This window comes from Aphelocoma coerulescens, chromosome 18 (assembly GCF_041296385.1).
Source record: "Aphelocoma coerulescens isolate FSJ_1873_10779 chromosome 18, UR_Acoe_1.0, whole genome shotgun sequence".
In the NCBI taxonomy this organism is placed as follows: Eukaryota; Metazoa; Chordata; class Aves; order Passeriformes; family Corvidae; genus Aphelocoma; species Aphelocoma coerulescens.
In genome coordinates this window covers 7,591,039-7,614,077 of record NC_091031.1, presented here as the reverse complement: position 1 = coordinate 7,614,077, position 23,039 = coordinate 7,591,039, and the positions used below count along the sequence as shown (strand labels likewise).

At 45.2% G+C, this 23,039-nt stretch overlaps 2 protein-coding genes across 8 annotated transcripts in view; one reads left to right on the top strand and one right to left on the bottom strand.

Annotated features, from left to right (window-relative positions):
- SAP30BP (SAP30 binding protein) overlaps positions 1-13,463 on the bottom strand; it is a 29,973-nt gene extending 16,510 nt beyond the window's left edge. The window contains exons 1-3 of one of the 3 annotated variants that reach the window (XM_069032971.1): positions 13,349-13,463; positions 13,080-13,189; positions 10,128-10,175 (exon numbers count right to left, since the gene is read on the bottom strand). In XM_069032971.1, the coding sequence (XP_068889072.1) occupies positions 10,128-10,175; positions 13,080-13,189; positions 13,349-13,463 (273 nt within the window). Of the gene's footprint in view, positions 1-10,127; positions 10,176-11,930; positions 12,015-13,079; positions 13,190-13,348 lie in introns of those variants that run through there. The other 2 variants (XM_069032969.1, XM_069032970.1) reach the window with 2 other exon arrangements.
- A 38-nt stretch (positions 13,464-13,501) lies between these two features.
- RECQL5 (RecQ like helicase 5) overlaps positions 13,502-23,039 on the top strand; it is a 38,481-nt gene continuing 28,943 nt past the window's right edge. Inside the window, exons 1-9 of one of the 5 annotated variants that reach the window (XM_069032968.1) lie at positions 13,502-13,698; positions 14,191-14,321; positions 15,473-15,594; positions 17,332-17,427; positions 17,770-17,850; positions 18,409-18,514; positions 19,041-19,152; positions 21,324-21,486; positions 21,840-21,922. In XM_069032968.1, the coding sequence (XP_068889069.1) occupies positions 13,502-13,698; positions 14,191-14,321; positions 15,473-15,594; positions 17,332-17,427; positions 17,770-17,850; positions 18,409-18,514; positions 19,041-19,152; positions 21,324-21,486; positions 21,840-21,922 (1,091 nt within the window). Of the gene's footprint in view, positions 13,699-13,744; positions 13,787-13,875; positions 13,917-14,190; positions 14,322-15,472; positions 15,595-17,331; positions 17,851-18,408; positions 18,515-19,040; positions 19,153-21,323; positions 21,487-21,839; positions 21,923-23,039 lie in introns of those variants that run through there. The other 4 variants (XM_069032964.1, XM_069032967.1, XM_069032966.1 and 1 more) reach the window with 4 other exon arrangements.

The following is a 23,039-nucleotide window of genomic DNA, read 5'->3' as shown; positions in this document are numbered from 1 at the left end:
ACAACTTGACCAAAGTTTGGCAGATGCAAGCTTTAAGGAGTCTTGTTCAAACCTCTGAGTGTCTGTTGAAGATCCAGAAGTCTAAAAACCTCCAGTGGAGCAATCACACAACAAGAACTGTTCTAAACCCCCTTAGGCTAATTTAAGTTTGAGACACACCATGAGTACAATGAACTGATTAGGAAAGACAGCATAAAAACCACAAATCTGCAGATCTAATCTAATACATTAAGTGGAATGAAATGGAGAATCACCAAGTGGAAAAATAAGGTACAATAAATGCTGAAAAGTTGCTACCTTTTGGTTATGAAAGAGAAGAAATATTTATGTGTGGATGAGAGATTTCTAAAGGAATTCCAAAGCATTTAAACAATGGAAAATTTGAAAGGTAACAATTTAAAATAGGGAAGTTACCTAAATCCACTTAGGCAAAGGTGATCTCTCTGTAGATTACATCACCAATATCCACTGTTATGTATCAGTATCAGTTCCACTGTTATGTATCAGTATCTCATATGAAGAGCACAAAATCAAGCAGCTGAGTGGTTCCAGCAGGAGAGATTTTATGTCAAATCTCCCTATCAGGGTAAATATATGAAATTATTAGAGACTTCAAGTATCCCAGAGCTAAAGGCATCACTTAAAGGGTTCGTTTCCATCTGAATTCTGAAGTCATTCAAAAAAATGACAAAGTTAAGACTTTGCTAGTGGCACCTGTACCCACAGAGTTTTCACAAACCAAACCCCTGGAAATCTGTACAGAAGCAGCTCTGAATTCACTTAAAGCTTGACTGAGTTAGGAAAAAAAAAAAAAAGCAGTACTGTACTTTATCATGCACTCAGCAAGTTGATTTTCTGGCTGCCATCTACTCTGCAGCCTTGATCTCACAAGATCAACGGCTTAAGGGCCCAAAGCCAGACGGCCTCACTCCAACAGAGCCACTGAAAGGAGTCAAGGGATGCCACGGTGCTCCAGAGCCAAGTTGGAAGAAGTCTGGAAACACAAAGACAAGCAGGAGGGAGACTCCTTTCCCCCGATCTGGAGACTAATAAAGAGCAGGCTCTGAAGAGCACAAGCTGCTGTGGACAAAGTATTAAAAAAACCCCAAATCGCATCTTTTTAACATAAGTCACGATTTCTGTGCTTCCAAGAAAAATTGTGCACATCAGCTCACTGATAGCAGACAACACTTATGCTGTTACTAATCCTGTGTGAGTACAGGAAAAGGTTTTTCATCTTTTCCACTTTCTCAAGACATGTTTTTTTCAAACCCTGGACAAGACGACTCTGCCTGCAACAGCCTGGCTGGTGAGCACCCAGAGTGCTGGTTCAGTTTCCATGCATCACCAGCAGTTAAAGAGGACCAAGATGAAGGCAGTGCATGTACACACACATAAGGAAAGTGCTGCATTTTGCCTGAAGCTTTCACCTCACTGAGGTGAAATATAGACAATCTTTTCAGTCCTACAGCGTCTCCATGCAGTTACATAAAAACCAGTGTCTTCTCAGGCTCCACAGAAAATAAAAACAACCAAACACAATCCTCACAGCATGGAACAGAGATTAAAGGAAGGAAGCAAAACAATATGAATCTGAGACTGATGAATTCCAGTTTGGACAGGCTTGCCCAGAACAGCTTTATTTAATGGAAAGAATAGACTGACTTAAAACAATGCTCATTAAATCCTTCCTGAAACAAGATCCACAAACCCAGCACAATGCTCACATCCAACATAACTGCTGGCATTAACTGTCACCACAAGGTACAAATTCAAGCAATTCTTGCAGAAGCAGGTGCACATGTCAGTGCAGGTGCACTTCAAACTACCAGGAGAAATGGTTCAAGAGAGAGGCAGAAAAGATACAAAACCAGATCCTGATTGCTTTAACTAAGATGCAAATTTTAAAAAGTGGTGAAGTTCATGCCAGATTTGCCAGTGCTCAGTTGCATTCCCAGACTTGCAGCCAGCTGAATCCTGCAGCTTCATTTTTTCACTGACTTCCAGGTAATATTAAAAACAACTAGTTCAGACAGTACCTCCCCCTCAACATTCTTTATTCTTTTTAAGAGAATGCTCTTGTGTTGCAGAATTTCTTCTCTCACCCAACTACTTTGCCTGATTTTTTGCACGTAAATTTAATGCAAATTTAACCTACCAGCCACAAAATGTACAGACCAGTCACATCATTGTCAAGCAGGGTATTAGTCTGAAGATATTCCAGAGAATTTTTCAGTACAGTCCTTCCACCAGTAGCCAGTGATCTGCTACTGCAACAGCTGCTACAATGGATTTCTTCAATCTGAGCAAGTGCCAGCAGTAAGTTTTTGTAATTTTACCTCCTCTCTACAATTGAGAATATCTCCTGTAGTCCCAACATATCAACAGCCTCACTTGGCTGGGTATGATGGAAAGAAACTATAACTTAGCAGAAAGTCTAAGCCAATAATGATGGCCTTGCCAGAGCAAGCAAGTGAAATGTCTACATCATGCAGGCAGCAGGAGAAAGACAACTCCAAACCCTGCATCATGCTTTTGTTCCCCCCCTTTCTTTTCTTTTTTTAAAGGAACATGGTAGCAATTATGTTTTTGCTTTGCCTCTACAAAGATCAGAAGTGCTCATGGGAACAGAACACCAGAAACATCTCATTTAATATTAAAAGTGCATGACAACAATGATTTCATTTCTTGCTCCCCAGATCTGCCTGATGTTGGTGTGCACCCAGGCTGAAGGCAGCCAACAGAGTGCGTGTCAAGTGCATTTAGAGTCTGGGGAAGAGAAAGCCAGGGAACAGGAGTACAATGCTTTTATTCCTCCTCCCCTCCCACCCCTTCTTTTTTTTCTTGTATTGTGAGAGGGGAGAATCCCAAGAGAAAGCTTAAAACAAGCACATTTCCTACAGCCATATCCTGTTTGCCAGCTCTGATACATAGCTCCAGGCAAAGTGCCCAGTACAGCATAAGAAATTTAACTAAGAAAAGCCTGTAGGGACCATGATCTAGATACCAAGAGAAGTGCAGCAGCTCAGAAATAAGCCACCATAGGAAAAAACCCTGATACATCCACCCTTCAGTGACACTGATGTACAGGCTTTACAAATCTATCTGTTTTGAGATACAGTCACAAAAAGGGAAGGAAGAACAAATCAAGGAGTCAGCTCCTGAGACAGTCCCTATCAAAATAAAGAATGTGTCTAGCTGACACTGCCTTTTACTTTCCAAGCTAAATTACATCTGAAAATCCACATTCATTAATGACAAGAAAAAAAAAAAAAAAACATTGAAAAAATCCCAACCAAAACCTGGCAAAACATTTTAGTGAGAAAGTGCTTTAGAAAGGAAGCATTCATAGCATAAAACCTTTAAATAGCCTCTTTGAAACTTGACTCCATTCACCTGACATATGCTATCTCAATATTTGACAAAGATTATTTGTTAGGAGTAATTTCCAGTCAAGGAACTGTGTGCCAGAACTTTTGCTTTCCATGTGGAGGTACAGTTAGTAACACCTGCCTTCCAGTGGAGCTTGATCTCAAAGCTACCTGCTTCCCTTCACAGCCCCAGGAGCACAGCAGCTCCCAGCAGCCTACCCCTGATCTGCACAGCCCAAAAATTCTGCTTTCAAGTCACTTTCACTTGCTACAGGGAAAGAGAAATTCACTGGTGAAGTACCAGCAAGACATGACAAGGCTGGAGGTGTCAAGCTACTTTGATGATTTTATTTCTTACAGCTTGTTGCAGTGCAGAATCAAGAAGGTGAAGGTGGGCTGTGAAAAATCTGAAGCTGGGCTGTGAAAATTCTGAAGCCTCACAGCAGCAAAGGAAAGGCTCAGGAGAGCTGACAAAATTAACTTCTTGCACAAGCTTTCTTCCCTAGTACACAGAACTAAAAATTCTTCATGGTTTGGAGTAGAGGCAAGGCGTAAGAGAAGCATCCTCAGTGAGAAATTCACTCCTCCATGAATGGATCCCACGGAGTTTATACAGATTTTGCTCCTTCTGTACCCAGAACAGGGTGGCTGGAAGGAGCTATTTTCAGCTATTTGCTGGTATTTGAGGCAATGCTCCATCTGTGCTGACTGCTCAGCCTCTCACTCTAACATGAACAGACCTGCACACTCAGAACAGACTGTTTGAGAACAGCAGCCAGAAATAATTGCAGCTACAGAGCTGGACTTGAAGAACTCAGACCTTTATCAGGTGAACTATGCAAGGGGAAGCAGCTCCAGAAAGGACTTTTCTTCAAGTTTAAAGACAAACAGAACAAGCCTGGCTCTTCTTTGGAGGAAGGCAAGCCACACCTGTGTCAATAATCCCTGGTATTTAATACTGCAGGGAGTGAAGAGTCTGCTGCAACATGTATGCCCGGCGGGGAGGAAGGAACAAGCATGTCCACGGACATGTCTCATCTTCCAAACAGCTCCAGAGCTGGATGGAAGCCAGGAGCTCTCCAGGAGGTATTCCAGCTTCAGAGCCCAACAAGGCTGTGATCTGTCTCGCTCTCAGACAGAGCTGGAGACAGGAGTACGTGTGGCAAGGGGCAAAATAATCCCAGATGCCAAGTGTTGTTTTGCTTCCTGCACGCAGAACAACTTTTAACTGCCTGTGATACTCTCTGGCAATAACTAAAGTTCACCACGATAAAATGGGAACCAGGTATCAGCTGGTTTCATGTCTGGGCACTCACTGTAGCAGTGCAGAGGACAGCATTTGCAGCTGAGTTACCTCTGCTCCCCTCTAAACTCTCTGCCAAACTCTCTGGTACTCTCTACACAGCTCTGAAAAACTGTGTGTCAAACCTAAAACAAGGGAAAAACACACAGAGTTGGAAACACAGACAGCATTCTACACAATTATATTAAAAGGAAGTTAAAAGAAAAAGACAAATCTGAGACTGCAGTGGTTAACATTGGCACCTTCATATCACTGGCACCTTCAGGCTGTGCTCCCAGGCAATGGAATGAGTGAGGAAACAAACCACTGGAGTTCTAACCTTGACCCCGACCCAGGGAACTGCACAGTTCATGCTTTGGAAGTGTTTACAGAGGTATGCTCACAGCCATGCATAATGCAAGGCCATATTAAGGACAAAAATTTTCCCAAACATACTTTTCCCCTTCTTTGGAGCAAAATAATTATACTTAAGATGAAAGTTAATGAGTAGGTTCAAGCATTTTTTGAGAACCTGGCTGGATGAATGTATGCTGAATTCAGAAAAATTAATATGCCTTATCAAAACAAGAGTTAATTTCAGGGGTTACGTTACTGTGCACACACCCATTTACTGGATCTCAGCACTTACCACTTTTACTTTAAATCAAGATAATTTTGGTATTTAAACAAACAGGTTAATGGGCAGGCAAGATAAAACCACTGCAGTCAAAAGCTTCTAAGTATTAGTACACACCTACACCTCATAACACAGTAAAATTATTTTACAGGTATGCTGGATCAATAAAAGCTAAACATAATAAAGAGCTGACAATTATCAAGAGGTGGTACTTAGACATGCTTAGAAGCACAGTACTCCTCTGAAAATTTGACAGCCTTCTCCAAGATCCCAGTTTGGCTGCCTCTCCATACAACACCTCAAGGATGCAGAAAGGACCCTTAAACAAAACCAGGAAAGGAAAACATCAAAGTAGCCACCTGCTCTGAAAAACTGCTACCATGTGTCAGGCATTCACCTGCCAAGGGAGTGGCAAATTTCTTAGCTTTCCTGCACTGGCTGGTCCTGATACAACAATCAAGGCTCAAGAGTTAATGATTTCCCTCTGGGAAAGCTCCAGGAGCCAAGCTGCAAGGCTGGGCTTTATTCCTGATCAACACTTGCAACCTGTTATTCATCCAGCCCTCCAATACGAAGCACAAAACTCCTCAGGTGAGGCTTGGAGCACAAGGTCAGTATTTTAAGGTTCATTTTTCATTTTCCTGCAGGGCTGGTCCATTTAGGGAGCTCTGAAAGCTTATATCTTGTTACTGCATCAAGGCTGTAACCAGAGCCGGCCGCTGGCCAGAGCCCCAGCACCCTGCAGCCCTTAACCCTGTCCTGCCACAGATCACACCCAATCCCAAACCTCCTTCAGTTTGTACCCACGGCTCAATCAGCTGAAGAAAGAACTCATCCAGGCTGTGGATTTCACTGTTTTAACATCACTGTTAAACACCAGGTTTTGTTGCCTACTTTCTTTCACTTCAAAGCAGAAGGTTTTGTTCCTAAAGTGCTTTTAAGGCAGATGCTTGTTTACAGTTGGTGACTGCTCAGGTAAAAGGGATCTTGGCTATTCACAAATCTGTCCTGTTCCAGAGCCTGAGCGCATCCCTCCAGATTTGATTTTTGGAAATGCAATTAGTTCTACCCAGATTTGAATCTCCAGTTTCCCATGAGTGCCTGAAGCACTTCAAAATGCAGTTACAGGATGCAACTGAATATATCTGAGTATCTCTGAATCTGCTGCTTAAAGAGAAGGATTCTGCTTTTTGCTGCAAGCACAGTGTGTTTGGGAATAACTCACAGATGCTCAGGAACATGAATTCCATGGGCCAGAAGTCTGCTCTGAAAGAATGCTTCCAGGTGAGTGATGAGGTTTAAATATTTTCCTCCTCCTGGCACACCTTTTTATACACCTCCAGGTGTATAAAAACTTCTCTATCTCACCAAGAGTAGAGAGAAAACAGCAGTTTGACATCACAGTGTTAGAACTTGGAAAGCTTATTGTGACTTGCACCTTGGCAAAAAAATAACCCACAGGAGAGCTGCAGTCCCAACCAGCACTTTGTATTGGCTTCCCCTCCAGTGAAGAACTAGGGCTGAACAACCAGACAGGTGCACCTTCATCAAAACCAACAAGGGCAGATTCCCTGGAATCAAGAGAAAAACCTGAGACAAATATAAAATATCTTCCCAGTGGGGCTATTTGAGGCAGGCTCCAAATTCCACTCTCTCCATCATCACTTTACCAAAGAGTGTTTACATCATTCCCCACTTTCTACCTCCTCTGTTTATACCCACAACTGACCCTTCTGGAGGTTCTGTTGATGCCATGAAGATTTTTTGCCTTTTCTTTTATACCCCTGTTATACCTTTTTACAACTTCTGCATTCTTAGTACTTTTTGCCTACATTCTTGGACTTGTTTGTCAAGCTGAGAGATTAAACATTTTAGAAGCTTCGTAGCCAGGGATCAGTGTGCCCCAGAGCCCAAGGTCCTCTCCAGAACACATTCTGTAAACTAAGATAGAACCATCCAGGGGAAGGCTCCTTGGGGAGGGGGGCTCACTTGAGCCTCTCACTGGGGAACTTTTGACAGATATGCTAATTAGTAACACCTATAATGTTATACCCGATCATTTGGGGGTGTGCATATGACCTGGATGTGTGCACCTAAGGATCCTTAAAATAAATACCAAGGTAAAATCCCTTTTCCCCTTCTAATTGTGTTTGACTCTTGATTTTAAGACCAGGAAAAGGCATCACTGTGCTGGCACCATCCAAGTGCACAACAAGGCCAAATCACAGGATGCACCAGCAACAAGGGAACTGCTCCACACAACCTGGCTCCAGGGGCCTGGTCAATTATTCAAGGTATAAACTCCAGGCAGTTCATTCATAATATGAACAAAGACACCAGCAAAAATAAAAAAAAAAAGAATATATATGTCTTCAGGGCTTGAAATGACTATAACTGACTGATGAATTGCAGGGCTTTTTTTCTCATTCATGCATTTTAAAGGATTTACTTTCTGCCTGTGGTCAGATTCAGACCTTGGAAAAGCCCTAGCCATATATGAAGAGCATGGGGTATCTATTTAAACACGTTCCCAGGTCTCTGATGTCTCCAAGAAACTGAGCAGACACAACTACAGCACTCTGCAGGTTCCAAACAAAATTAAGGTACACAGAAGCATTAGCAAGTTATAATCAAGGGCCTGCATTGTTGCTGCACTTTGGATCTACAGTAACTGCAACACTTGTTAGCTGTCACAGACACTGCAAGCTCCAAGCAGTGAGGAGGATGGAGGAGAACACTGCCACTTGGTGGAAAAAGGGGATAGGAAACATTTGCAACTGCTCCAATTACAAATACTTCCACAGGGATGTTCCATCTCACCCCATCCCAAATGAATTTCTTAACAGCATGGCTGGTGCAGCTCCACCAGTGCCCCCACAGCCACATCCCAGCACGGCACTGGGCTGCCTCCACAGCCCCACCTTTCCCAGTGCCAGCTGGCTCTACAACTACAATTTAGTATTCAAAAAAGCCCAAAAGGCCAAAGGAGACAATTTCCCTTTTCACCTGTGTTTGAAGGCATCTATTAAAGATGACATGGAAGTCTGAAACCAGCAGTTTCAGACTAAGTTCAGCTTTGCCTCCCTGCTACTCTTCTCAAATCCTTACCTTTCAAGCTACACTGGGATGGCAGGAATTACATTTTACCTTTATTTATTTCCTTTAATTTACATTTTCAGTTCTTGCAGAGCTACTAGTGCACAGTCTACCAAGATACCAAAAGCTTTTTATTTTTAATCCATTCATTGTTTCTTTGCTTCCTCACTGAAGCTGAAATGCTGCTCTGTGGCCATGTGTGGCTCTTCTCCAGAAGCACAAAATGCACCTGGACAGCAGCACAGGAAAGCCACTGAAAGCACGAGGCTTTCTAAACAAGCCAACAAGAAATGTCAGTGACATATTAAAGCAGCAGCCACACAACTCAGTGGTACAATTTCTGTGGTGTATCATTACTCAGACAAGAGCAACTACACTCTAATTCTGTTCTTTCTCTCTGCCAGACCTATTCTCCACTGCCCTGAAGTCCTACAGCCCTTTTAGAGAAGACAGAAATGTACTCACTTGCAACAGGGCCCTACTGCACAACTTTAAAAACTTGATTTACACCAAATTTACCTTTTAAGGAAAACCCATATTTTTCTTTCACAGTACACATTTGAATCCAGCAGTTTTTACAGAAACATCTTGCTAGCACGTTTACCAGGGCAAAAATACAGAAGTAGAAAAGGATAAAAGTGAGAGATTCCCTTTCCCTCTCTTTCAAAAAAAAATATTATTTATTACAAGGAAAGGAGACAATACATTCCATTTCCAAGTGCCTGGGAGCCATTCCACACACTGAGACTTTACCAGCTGCAGTGCAGCTGCCAAGATTTTCAGCTGTGCATCACTGTAAATCCATAAGAATATTGTGGGACCTGGAAGAAGGTGCTGCTGCTATAAAACTAATTCAAATAGAATAGCTAAACACATCCATTTGCCTTCACCTTAGCCTATCAAAGCCCTGTGGTAAATCAAATTCTCTACAGAATTTAGCTTTGCAGCACAGTCCTCTGGCTTTTGTAGCAGAGTTTAGGGACTGTCTGGATCCTTGAGGAAGCTGCTGGATAAAATAAATGCTCTTGCACTTGTTCATCACTCAGCATCCCTGATGAACAGGACTGCTTATACAGAACTAACATAAAAATTTAAACACAGCTGTCTTTAGTTTCAAATGGATTTGGTCTTTTGTCCTCCAGCTTTTACCCTGATCCATGTTCCTGTGTGCTGTTAAACACCTGCTGTTCAGCAGAAACAAGGTGTAATCCCAAGATAAAGATGATTTTAACTCTTTATGATAATAGCTATTATGTGGGGATCTTAATTAACTTTTTAAATTTATTCTGTGACCTTTAAAAAACTGCTTCATTCAGAAGGAGGGAGCTGGAGACAACTGAATTGATTTTGACACCTTCCATGACCTCTAAGAGCACAGGATCATTTATTCATTAAGTTGTTCTAAATGAAGAAATTACTCCCACTAACGCTGGTCATACAGAATTCTGTACTGGATGCTGCACCTCCCACATCACTGCAAAATAGGTGAGATGCTGTCAGGAAACTTCAGATCTAATACACAACATGACTGAATTCATGACTAAATTCACCTTCATTGTGATTCAGCCTGTGATCTCTTAACTGCCTCTGGCAGAAGCCAGAACTAAAGTCAAAAACACAGGTTAAAGCTACAAAAGGGGTGGAACTAACTAGAGATCACAAATGAACACCAAGCCATGCTGTTAACTTATTCCTCTTGTACTGAGCTTCCCCCCCACCACCAGACCACACTTTCAAATACCTTTAGATCACCAGCCTCAGGTTTTTCAGTCTCTGAATCGTCATCTTCCTACAAGACAAGAATTTACAGGATTAAGCTTAAAGAGCAGGCCTGGCAAGTAACTGCACTTACAGCAAAGGGCATTCAGCAGCCCAGCAGCAGTCCAAGACCCTTTCCACGGAGGGTAGTTTTGCCCCACCCACTCATAACCAGAAAACAAGTCCTACAGTCAGGGGAAGAAGTGTTTATTTGGTTTTGGGGGTTTTTGTAGGCAAAAGCATCACTCAGTAGCAGCTGTCCCTGCAAAACTCATGCAGTTCTGGAATGCTTGGAACTAAACAACAAAAAGCAGCAGAGCTGGGGAAAAAAGCATTTGTCCTTTGATAATTCTGGTCCCCTCCAGCTGGCAGGTGGTGACTGAAGAGCCTCTGTTCAGCAGTACCCACAGAAAAAGCAGCATTTGCAAGACCTGTGATAGTCCCAAGCATGAGCAACACACAGAGGACACACAGCTGGCCTGCCACCAAACCAAACATGCAGGCTTGGAGAGGGCCTGGCCTAGCACCAAGTTCCAGGGATCCAGTGACCCAGCAGACACAACTTTCTTGCTGGTGCAGAGCTCTCGTGCCTTGCTTGCAGATGCTGTGAACCTCCACAGAAAGGGAACACTGACAAATGCCAGGTAACAGCCTCCATTTTTAAAAATTTCTTTTATGAACCAGAAATAAACCAAAGAACTGGGGGAACTTCTGCCTTGTGAGAGCTTAAAATACTGAACACAGTATTGTGTGAAAACCCACACCATGTGAGCAGGAAGCTCCAGTTTGGTCCCCACTGGCAGTAAAGCTGCTGTCCCCTCACTGGGCACCCCCCAGGTACCCCTGTTTCTAGACATAACACATACTCTGGGTTCAAAACAAGTTGAGGAGCAGAAAGCGTTTTTCATGCTCACACAACTCAGCAAAATGGTTTTTCTTCCAAACTTTCCCACAAACTTCAGCGTTGGCCACAAAACAAGAATGTGGTGTTTCAGCTTCAAAAAGGGAAACAAAAAGTGAAATGAGAGGTGCAACTGAAAGGAAGAGTTTACAAGGAATTGCCCACCTCAGAGTATTGGCACATGAGCCATTTCTGACAGGACAAGCTAGAGACTGACCACACAATAATGTCAGTAAGTTTTAATTGAACTGAATTAAGATGCCTCTCCCACAGATGTGAGACATCAAACTCCTTCACTTTGGCTACTCTCCAGCTTCCCTTTCTGAAAGATGCACATATGACAATAATTCAGCCCTGACTGTCAAGGGTTAATTACAGTGAGTTTGTAACTAGAAAAGAACCAAGTAGCTTGGGGTTTATCACAAACGAGATTTCTCTCCCCTCTACAGTCTCTATTACATAGATAAAAGTGATTTTCACCAAAGCAATAATGGGTTGAGTTATCCATGCTACAGACAGTAGCTGAAAAAGCTCTCAAAAACTCCTAACCTAGCAGGGAATAAAAACATTAACAAACAAAGCAGCATTACTAAGAGCTGCCTTTGAAAATAAACAGAGGCTTTTCAGTCACTGTTAAAGTAGTTAAAAGACCCACTGAGTTGTACAGAGCAAAGCCCAGGACAGCCTGAATCTACCTCATCCTGTTTTCTAAAAACAACTCATAACCAACATGAGCTACGAGCACAAGCAATGCCAAGGAGTTTTCAAGTCTGGTCAGAGAATATTTAATGGAAAAAAAAAAGGAAAGCACCTTGTGCAACCTGCACTGTAACCACAAACCTATGCAAGATCCACCAGAGTGCTTGACTGATTGATTGCCATTACCTGAACAGCAGCTGATGACAGACAGCTGCAACCTGCACCAAAACTGTGTATGCAATAAAGCCACTGCATTTACAACCCCTTCACAGTGCTAACTGGACACAGCTGAGCTTGGCAAGCACCTGGATCACACAGAGGGCTTTCTCTGAACTAAAGAGACCTCACTGAAACAGAGTCCAGAAGTGCTGGATATAAAAAGAAGAGTCACTGAAGCAGTAAAGGAGCTTCACTGCTTTGCTAAGGGAGACACAGGGGCAACAGAACAGAACTTAAAGCAAGAAGAAGAGACTGAAATTTCTGGGCTGCTACTTGGGCAGACAGATGGCAGAAAAGAGTGTCTCCTAAGAGACTAATCTAACACACATAAAGTAGATTTCAGTGAAGAAAAGCTACAGGAGTAGCCCTGTGTTTCTGGCTATGTGGTAGAGGAAAGAACTAGAATAGAGAGAAAATAACACAGTGGTAGCAAAAGGTTGACGATAAAGAAAGGAGATGAGAACTTCCCTTTTCCCCCTCCAAACTGATTGTTTCACTCCCCCAGACACAGGGCAGAACTACACATCCTTCTGTTTGATGCAGCTGCATCCACAGACTGTGAGCTCCGTGCCCTGTCCCACCACACTGCCATCATCTCAGTCCTCAGGTGACATCAGACACGTGCCATGCACCTGTGACAGACAAAAGCCACCCACATGTAAACAGGACACTGTTACATCAAGGTGACCTGATGTAGGGAGTGGACTGAGCTGCACACAAAAGAATAATTTAAGACAGCACAGAAGTTTATTCTTTTTAATCCACCAGCTGATAGTGTGGTCCTCCTACAAGGTTCTTGTATATCAACTACATTTAAAGAAAAGCTTTCATTTAGAGTGGCTGTAACAGCCTTTTTCCCCTAAAAGAGTCCAACGACACCAACACAGTAACGAGCAACACGAGCTGTGCCAAGCTGCTGATGGGTTTCAGGGCAAATGCTTTCTATGTGAAAACAAAGTGAAAATGAATAGTTGGGAAGTGCTGAAACCCACACCAGGAGTCAGATATTCTGGGTTCCATCACGGGTCGCTATTCGGGTTTCTTTTTTGAAAGAGAAAAGCCTCTACAACCTGTGTAAGGGGTCAAGACAAGCTCCCGGAGCAGAGAGGTACTTACTGACTGCCTGCTGTTCTCATCATCCTCCTCTTCGTACCCTTCCTCCTCCCCATCCAGGCGGGTAAAGTCGTCTTCTCCGTACCCAACTGACACCAGGCCTCCTTTCTCTCCTGAGGAGGAAGAGAGAAGGAAAACGGTGAGGAAAGGGGAGGTGGCAGCGTGCGGGGCCTTCCCCTCACAGACGGGAAAGCGCCAGTTCGGCGCGGGCCGCGCGGGGGGAACCCTGGCTCCCCACCCGCCACCTGCCCCGGCCCCCTGCCCGCCCTCACCCGTGGGCGCTCCCCCATCGCTCCCCGCTGTGCCGGCCTCGCTGTCCGACTCCGGGTCCGAGTCCTCGGCGTAAACCGCCAGCGAGGAGAGAACGCTGCGCTTCGCCGCCGCCATCTTCCGCCTCAGCCGCGGCGCACTTCCGGCGCGCGGGGATGACGCTAACGGCGCGGTCACCATGGCAACGCTGCCCTTCTTCCGCCCTCAGCGGGCCCACGGTACATCGGTGGAATCCCGCCCTCACAGCTAGAGGAGAAACCCCTCAGAGGGCTTACGGTCGGAGGAGAAAACCCCCAGCGAGGCGGAGCAGAGCGTCTGGGGATGGAGGGGTGAAGGGGAGAGGGGATAAAAAGTGAGCAGGCTGGCCCTTTAATTGAAGCTGGTGACGTCACTTTGTGGCGCCACGACAGCACCTGCCGGGTGTGGAGCGAGTGTGGAGGGTGGGGGCCGGGACGGGGCGCAGGTGGGACAGGGGATGTGATGGGGGGTGGGAGGACACAGGCCCCCTGGGCAGGAATGGGGGGTGGGTGAGAAGGAGCCGCCTGCCCCCATGCCCCCCCTCCATGTCGGGTGCGAGCGGGTCTGGTGGGCAGCGAGGTCCCCTCCCCGCTATGAGCCCCCTCTGCTGTGCCCCATGGGGAGGGGGCTGACCCAGAGTAAACATCCTGTGGCCCTCTGCAGTGAGGGGGTCTGGATAAGCATCCCTGAGAGACACGACAAAAGGGGGAGGGTGGCAGGGCAGTTGTGGGGGAGCTCGTGCAGGTGGCGGTGGGTCGGGGCAGGCCTCGGGCAGAGGAGGCTGGCAGCGCCCGGGTCCAGCTCAGGTTCCTGTCACCGTTCGCAGCATCCTTAGGATGAGCGGGAAGGCTCCCCCGGGCCTGGAGGGCAGGGTCCGGAAAACGCTGCAGAAAGTCTTCGGGTTCGAGTCTTTCAAGACTTCCCTGCAGGAAAGTGCGACCATGGCTGTGGCGAGAGGTGAGGCTCGGCATGGGAGACGTGTGGAGGAGCACGGCTGGGTGTCCATCTCTCCGTGTGGGGATGACACTGCAGGAGTTGGTATCGAGCCTGCTGTGAGCAGACATCACCTGGACTAAGCAGGATCACCTGGCCTCCTCTGCTCTGAGATGGTTTAGGTGGCCCAGGAGCACGTGCTGTACACGAGCTCTGCATCTTCTTTCATTTGTTTTGTAACATCATCGTTGCATCAGCCATGGAAATGGGAAATGGTGAAGTGCATCATTGTTGGTGTCTTCTCTGGTTGTCTCTTCACACCTGCCCAGTGTGTTTGTGATCAGATGGCATCAAACCTGTTAACATTCAGACATTTTCAGAGTAAAACTGTCCTTGTGTTAGAGACAATACCAGTGGAGGACTTGATTTCTTGGCATAGCTGAGATCCTCAGAATCATGGGGCCATTATCAGAAACATTTTTGTGCTGGTGTTGACACACACCCCAACACCCAGCTGGGGGTGGACAGGCAGCTCACACAAACAAGCTGCCAGCTCCCCCAGCAGCTCTCTCAGTGTGAATCAGAACAGTGCCTGGTTCAGTTTCCATCTATCACCACTCAACAGACCTGCCAGAAGTGGGGTTCTGTGTGCAAGGTGTCTCTGCCTATTAACCTGGTGTCACTGGCACCTTCCTGGCTTGAATTGGATCCTGGTTAGTGTGGGAACAGTCACTCACTGCAGGATATTACCCAGGGGGTTGAGATTTCCAGCTCCGGTTTCCTATGAGGGACCTTTCTGGGATAAGCTTTGAGAGGCCGTGGTGAAGTTCTGTCATGGGGCTGGTAATGTGGTAAGTGGAGGTCTGTAAAATGAGGGAGAGCAGCTTTTCTGGAGGAGATTTAGCATGAATAACTTCGTCTTGGTTTCTGTGTATCTTCTGGTACTTTTGTACTGCTGCCTCTAAATGTTTACAAAGCAATCTGAGGTTCTTTGAAGGAAACCACTGCTGGCATGCAAAGTATTGCTATGCTTTTAGAACCTAAAATGAAGTTGTTTTGTTGCTATACCACCTGGTACATGCACACATGTGCTGCTTCTGCCCACCCCTCCAGCCTGAGCTCCAGGAACTCACCACCACTCCGAAGCCTTGAGCTTTCTTCTGTTGTTTTTGCAGGAGAGAAGGATGTCTTTGTGTGCATGCCCACAGGGGCAGGGAAATCCTTGTGCTACCAGCTTCCTGCAGTTCTGGCAGTGGGCATCACCATTGTCATTTCACCTCTGATTGCACTGATTCAGGTAACTGTCTCCTGTTAGCTGGGGAACAGCAGTCAGGGAAGGGGTTGGGAGACTCTGGAGGCACAGCTGCCTCTTGCCTTTCTGCCCACAAGTCTCTGCTGCTGATGTCTCTGGATTCTCTTGATACCTCAATGTACTTTCCTTACCCTGGGATGGGCGAGGACAGCAGAGTATCTCTCGTATGATACTTTGCATTTCTCTAGAAGGATGTTTTTTCCTTGAATAATAACCCGGTGGTTTTTATAACTGGGCCTTCCTCCATTTTCTCCAGACATAAGCAGCAAAGCAGAGTTAACTCAAATGCACCAAAAGATGGCTCTTTCCCCAGAAGAAAACCTGCCCTTTTACCTATAAAGTAATAACTCCAGGAGTGATGAAGTTGCCTTTGAAGGCACAATTCATTCTGCATCAAAATGTCTTTTCGTTGCAGTCAATCTGTGATGGGAAGAAGGTGGTTTGGCAGAGCTGCTCCATGAGCACTTTCATCTGTGAGACTTTTTTTTCCTCTATTTTGCCTTTTCTACTGTTTCATCACCTGTTGGGAGAAACAATTCCCAGTAAGAGCAGCTGTAGCATTGCTTAGACTTGTGTAGACCATTAGCACTGCCTGACATCTGGTGCTGCAGGCTGCTGGTCTGGGGTTTGTTATTTGTGGATTTTAACTCCTTTACAGTCTCACTATAATACACATTAAGAACTATAGCAGGCTTGGTGATACTTCTCAGAAAGATACTATAAAGAGTGAATTTTTTCCAAGTGTGAGGATTACTGACTAAACTCCAGCATGGCCAAGATTAGAAGTGGAAGTTAAGATATACCATTGATAAGAAAGTTACAAATAGGTTGAGATGGGCTCGATGAGTCTTAGGGAAAAGAGCTGGAGTGAACCCCCAGAGTCTTCTCATCAAGCCCTGAGAAGGGGTGGCTGTGCCTGAAATGCTCATGATGTATTTCAGTGTGGCCAAACTTGAAGAGTTCAGCCTGTGCAGTTCGTTACAGGGAAGGCCTGAGGAGTGACTGTGGGAACAGAAAACAGAAGCAGATATTAAATCAATGACTGAAACCAGATATTGAGTAAAATAATGAGATACCTGTTTTTCAGGACTATTCATATCCTGAAATGTTGGGTGCTAGTCAAGTGCAAGTGAGCAGGGGACAGGGAAGTGAATTTGTTTGCTCAGTGTTCATCTGGACGCGGTGCCGCGTTTTCTTCTTGGTTTTCGTGACATGATTCTCATCCATGCTTCTGGTTCTGCTGCAGTGGTGATTTGCATGATCCTTATACTTTATCCTGTCTCAGTTGTGTTAGAACATCCTTCAGTTATTTTGGAGTGAAATGCTCCCTGTTCTTGCAGGGTGGGAGTGTTCATTTTCCATCTGTGACAACTCCATGGTGTAAATACTGAGACGTGTTGGTGCCTTGTTCAGCTCACGGTGCCTGTGATGAGTTGTTTTGCACAGATCCCTGCTGATGTTCCCTAGCAGCAAAAAGACTGTCTTAAAGTGAATGGATGCACAAAAATGCAGTTGAGTGTAAGAGCTGGATGGAACTCACAGGTGAAGAAAAAGGCATCTGGAATTGATGTAAATAACAGGACTGTAGGTGTGTGTTGTCCCGGGATTTGATCCTGGAGGTGGAACTGGGGCCTCACCTGGATCTCCCTACTAATCTTTCTTGGTGCTGGTGACTTTCTTTATTCCCATTTGATTTTCATTTCAATTTTGTATTCGCTCTAGGATCAAGTAGATCACCTGCTGGCTCTGAAGATCAAAGCCTGCTCTCTGAACTCCAAGCTGTCTGCCCAGGAGAAGAAAACCATCCTGGCTGACTTGGCAAGTGAGAAGCCCCAAGTGAAGCTGCTGTACCTCACCCCAGAGATGGCAGCTGCCTCTTCCTTCCAGCCAACACTGACCTCCCTGGTGTCCAGGAACCTCCTGTCCTACCTGGTCATTGATGAAGCTCACTGTGTGTCCCAGTGGGGACACGACTTCCGCCCCGACTACTTGCGCCTGGGCGCTCTGCGCGCCCGCATCCCCCACACCCCCTGCGTTGCCCTGACTGCCACTGCCACCAGGCAGGTCCAGGAGGACGTGGTGGCAGCACTCAAGCTCAAGCAGCCACTTTCTACCTTTAAGACTCCTTGTTTCAGATCTAACTTGTTCTATGATGTGCAGTTCAAAGAGCTCCTGACTGATCCGTACGCCAACTTGAAGGATTTCTGTCTGAAGGCGCTTGAAGTGGAGGGCACCACTGGGGTACGTTTTACCTTTAGGGAAGAAAACTAAACTGGACAAAATCTACCTTAATGGTCCTTGACCTTCTAGGGGTTGGTGGGGCCCTGCCACATCTGTGAGAGGAAGGGAGGAGGTCTCAGCAAGGAAAGTGCTCATGTGTGTTTTCTAAATCCTCTAAAAGTGCACATGTATGTTTTTCAGTTCCTCTAAAACAGAATGTGAAGGCTGGGTTCCTTTCAGAGGTGTCCTCAGAAGGGGGTTAGTCTAAAAGAAAATTGATTAGGAATATGGGACAAGCATTTCCACCTTGGTTTGTCACATCCTGGGTGATCACTGTGTGTTTGTCTTCTGCTCTTATAGTGTGGCAAGGGTGAACAGAAGCATTTGAAGGGTTGAATTTCCTGCTCTAACACCAATTCCCAAAACAACTCTCAGCAGCTCAGCTATAACCTCTGCACCTGAGTGTGTTTCTGAGATGCTTCTTGCCTTGTGTCTGCTGGGAGAGGATGAGGGGGCTGTATTTGCAGCTTTGTTGTTTGACTTCAGGCAGTGTCCTGGCCTTTGTCTCTTGGCTCCCAGGTGTACTCTGGCTGTGGCATCGTGTACTGCAGGATGAGGGATGTGTGTGACCAGCTGGCCATTGAGCTGAGCTACCGAGGGCTGAAAGCCAAGGCCTACCATGCAGGTACTGGAGTCTGCATCTCTCACTAGCTGGGAGAACTGAACTGTGCCACCTGGGTTGGGGCTACATAGAAAAGAGCTTTCTAGGCATGCTCTGCACTCTGTGTGAAGCTCACACATCAGGTCTGTGAGGTAAGTGCAGGGCCTTCACCACAATGACATTCCCTTGTCTCCAGAACTGTTGGTTTTGTGGGATCTCGCATGGCCTGAATATAACAACTGCTTTTATCCTGGGTGGGGAGCTAGATTTTTGTCTTTTGAATAAAAACAGCTGCTGCCGGCTTCTGCTTCATCCCAGGCCAGTTTAAACACTGAGAGGAGTGTGTACATGAGTCAGTTTAGTGAGGGAGTTGGCCTGCAGTGGGGGAATGGAGGAGAAAGAAAATCCTCATTTCTTTCCTTCTTGCTTTTTTTTGGTTTTGTTTTGTTTTGTTTTGTTTGTGGGATTTTTGGGGGAGGGGGGAGGTTGGTTGTTTCTGTTTTATTTTTTTTTTGTGGTGGTGTTTACTTTCTTCTCTTTTCCTTCCCAGGACTCAAGGCAGCTGACAGGACTTCAGTCCAGAATGAATGGATGGAGGAGAAGATCCCTGTCATTGTTGCAACCATCAGCTTTGGAATGGGAGTAGACAAAGCAAATGTCAGGTGTGTGAGGCTGAGTGTTGTGCACTATCAGAGACTGAAACCTGAGCAGGGGGAAGGAAAAGTCTCAGTCTCTCTGTTACCTAATACATCTGACTCAACTGCCCGATGAGCACTTGCTTAAACCAACAAAACCAGTGCTGGAAGTTTTTATCTTAGGAGCAACAAAACCAAACCTGTGAGGGCTTTGTAAAAATATTAAATACAAGGCAGCAGAGCTTCTCTTTGCCAGTCATCCTCAAAATCAAGAAAATTGGAGGAATGCTTTTCTGCCACACCCTCCAGGGTTTCAGAAAGAGCCATCTCAGTGCAGTCACAGCTGTCTCTTTGACTTCTCTTAGTGCAATAGCTGCTGTTAAAAAGCAGTGGAAAGAAAATCTGCAGCTAAAATAATTCATCCACCCTCTACTGAAATAGTCAGAGCCAGCTTTTTTTGGAGATCTCTTGCAATGCTATGGGGAAAAAATAGCCCTTCACAAATGGCAGTAGCTGTATAAAAATAATGCTCCAGTTCAAGGACAGAAACTTTGCACATGGTTTCCACTGCTGTTCCTCTGAGATTGCTGTCCCCATAAGGGCTCTGTGTTAGAATTCCTGCCCTGCAATATGGCTGTGCTGAGTTATTATTGTGATCACTTACTAGAGGGATAATTCAGGTGCAGCTCAGACAACACCCACAACAGACCTGATCTCTAAAATCCACATACAGAAGTTGCTCTGAACACTGTGAGAGAAGGGCAGGATATCACTGAGCCAATCCCATCAGTTCACAACTGGGCCATCCCTCTGCCTGTGCCACTGTGCTGCCAGGAAACAGGACCCCACAGCAGTGACAATTTTACTTCTTGATGCATCTTTCCAAACAGAGAAATGAGGAGTCTCCTAGGACACGAATTAATGACCTGCTGAAGCCACTCTGCCCTGTCCAGTGGTCATTAAAAAAGTCAAAGAGTAACTGAAATGCATAGGGCTGACTGAAGGTGAAATATAGCTGATACATGCTTGTAACCTGGTTAGTTTGCAAGGAATGGAGTTAAAATTACTCTTTACGGGGTTTTTAAAAAATAACTTAAAGGACATTATACCCAAGCCTAGTTAACAAGGCACTGCTGCTTAGCCTTTGCTCTGTGTTGGCAGATTTCTGAGTATTCATGCATGTTATCACATAAGATCAGGTCTGACAACTTCTAGAGGTGACTCTTGTGGACAAAAGGGAAAACAGAGGTGGTATCTCTTTTTTTTCCTGATGGAATCTGCTCCTTTCTCTTCACTGTAAATTCAGTTCTGCTTAAAATTATTTATCAATTTCTTCAGCAAACTTCCTGATGGTGTTTAAATGTGTAGGGCTCTGATGCTTCCTGCTTGGCCTGTTCCTGGGCTGTTTGTGTTTGAAGAAACACGTCTGCTTGCTTTTGTCATTTAATCTTTAGCTACACCCATATGCATCATACGTGCCCTTGGGTCATGCTGGGTTTGAGGCAGGCTTGAAAACATTGGCAGCATTACTGTGCTGTCAAATCCTCTCAAAACAGGTATAAGCTGAATTGCTGAATAGTCAGGTACAAGCAGGTTTAAAGTAGTCTTGCAGTGCTGTGTTGAAAACCTTCCTGCAGAGATTACATAAAATTTAGTAATGATTCTATAGTCGTATTTGCTGTTTAGAAAGGTTGCCTTCATCTGAGAAGCACAGTGAGGTGGAGTTTCCCATGGAGATTTTGGCTAAGTGTCTTTTTAAAATCATGTATCTAAAAATGTATTTTATAACGGTGCAGTTGCACCCCACAAAATAAATACAACTTTTTTATCAATGCTGCGTTTTATGGTGAAATCTCCCAAACTCCTTCATTTAGTGTCCTTACTCCCAGTCTTCAGAGCTGCACAGTTTTATGCATGTTTGGGATATTCATGTGCTCATTCCTTTCCATCCAGTTGGAGTGACATCCTGCTCATGTGCTGTCCAGGTGCATTTGTTTTCTTACAGCTCTGCTGCTTTCCATGTCTTGTGTGTTAAGAGGACTTAAACTTCAGTGTGCAAAATCTCTTGCTGTGCTCCATCCTCTCTTATGTTTTGCTGCCATGTTTTTTGCTGTTATTGATGCCCACAGACACCACACGGCTGCGTGCAGTGCTCTGAGAAACCTGCAGCCTCATGTTCCCTGTTTTACCACATGCAGATTTGTTGCTCACTGGAATATTGCCAAGTCAATGGCTGGATATTACCAGGAGTCTGGCAGAGCTGGGAGAGATGGAAAACCATCCTGCTGCCGCCTCTATTACTCAAGGAATGACCGGGATCAAGTCAGCTTCCTGATCAAGAAGGAGCTCTCTAACATCCAGGTGAGAGCTGCAGAACACTGCCCACCTGCCTGGATACACTGCCTTGGCTCTGGTCTGATTTGCCTGCAGTAACCTCTGAATATGAAAAGATGAAATGAAATTCTCTGAGTCTAGAACTGTCTGGAGCCCTGTTGCAAGGGATAGCAGAAGGAAGGGAAGCAGGGAAGGAAAAGGCTGCCAGAGCCAGCTCTATTAGAGAGGAATGGGTGAGCAGAAGTTGGAGCAGAGACAGGGAGATGTCTGTACCTGTTTGCCATATTGCTCAGAGGGGTTGGATTTGGTCATTGCTAGAGTTACTCTATCTGTGTCTATTTAAATTGAAGACTATAGTTCCTTGTCTCATCTACTTTCAGGAAAAAAAAGGCACCTTAAAAGAGTCTGACAAAGCTATGATGACAGCTTTTGATGCCATTGTGAACTTCTGTGAGGAGCTGGGGTGAGTGCACTTCTTTCAAACACTGTTGGGGAAAACATGCCCTGTTCTTCCAAGAAACTGTTATGGCTGGGATCCTGCATGTGTCCCTGAGAAATCTCTCATGCCTCCCACTTCTGAGTTAACTGAGCTGTTGGTCTTGGAGTCTGACCAAGTCAGGGGGATGTTTAACTTCTCTGGTAACGTATTTTACGATATTCTGTCTTTGATGATGGGCTGACTTAGTTGTATTTGCTTTTGTTTTGACTCTCTCCTTCAGTACATCACTCTTCTCTTAAGGGGACAAACAGAAAGCCATGGGATGAAAGGATTTAGATTTACAGAAACATTAAATCTCAGTGTCTCCACTCTACAAAGTGTCTGTGATTCTCATTGACCTTAGAAGGACCTGATTGTGTTTAGAATGTTTCAGAAGCAGGCTCAAATTATGGATGTGCCCAATCTAAATGCAGACTAGCAACCACAACATGCCTTGTTCAGGTTTAGTTCATGCCCTGTATGCTGTAATTGTACTAATTGCTGTTCTGTGCTGGATAAGACATCAAAGCTATGATTTTGCCAGGAAGAGACAAGTGTGTGTTCACTAACTGAAAATGGTCTTTGTTTGGCTTGCTTACTAGTTCTTCATTTTGTTTCATTTTTCACACGTGGCTCTAGGACAGCTTTTTCAGCATGAATGTACCACGTGCTGCTTTTCTGGTGCCGTGGTGAGCGTGTTCTCTCCTCGTTGTCATGTTTGGCAAACAGATCCTGGGTTTATGGGATAATCTTGCTAGTACTGAACTGTAGCACAACACTGAGCCTTGGGGCACTTGAAGGGGCACTTCTTTGCCCAAAGTCAAGGTGATGCTGTGAAGTAGCTGCTGGGAGGCTTCTTGCTCTAAGAATTTGATCCACTTGTCTAAGCAGCTCTGCTCCTTCTGAGGTGTGTTCCCAGCTCATAGATGGCTGTTGTGGCTGGGGTTTGTACAATCATAGAATGGTTTGGGTTGGAAGGGACCTTAAAGACAACCTAGTTCAACCTCCTGCCATGGACAGGGACACTTTCCCCCAGGCCAGGTTGCTCCAAGCCCCATCCAACCTGGCCTTCCAGGGATAGGACATCCATAACTTCTCTGGG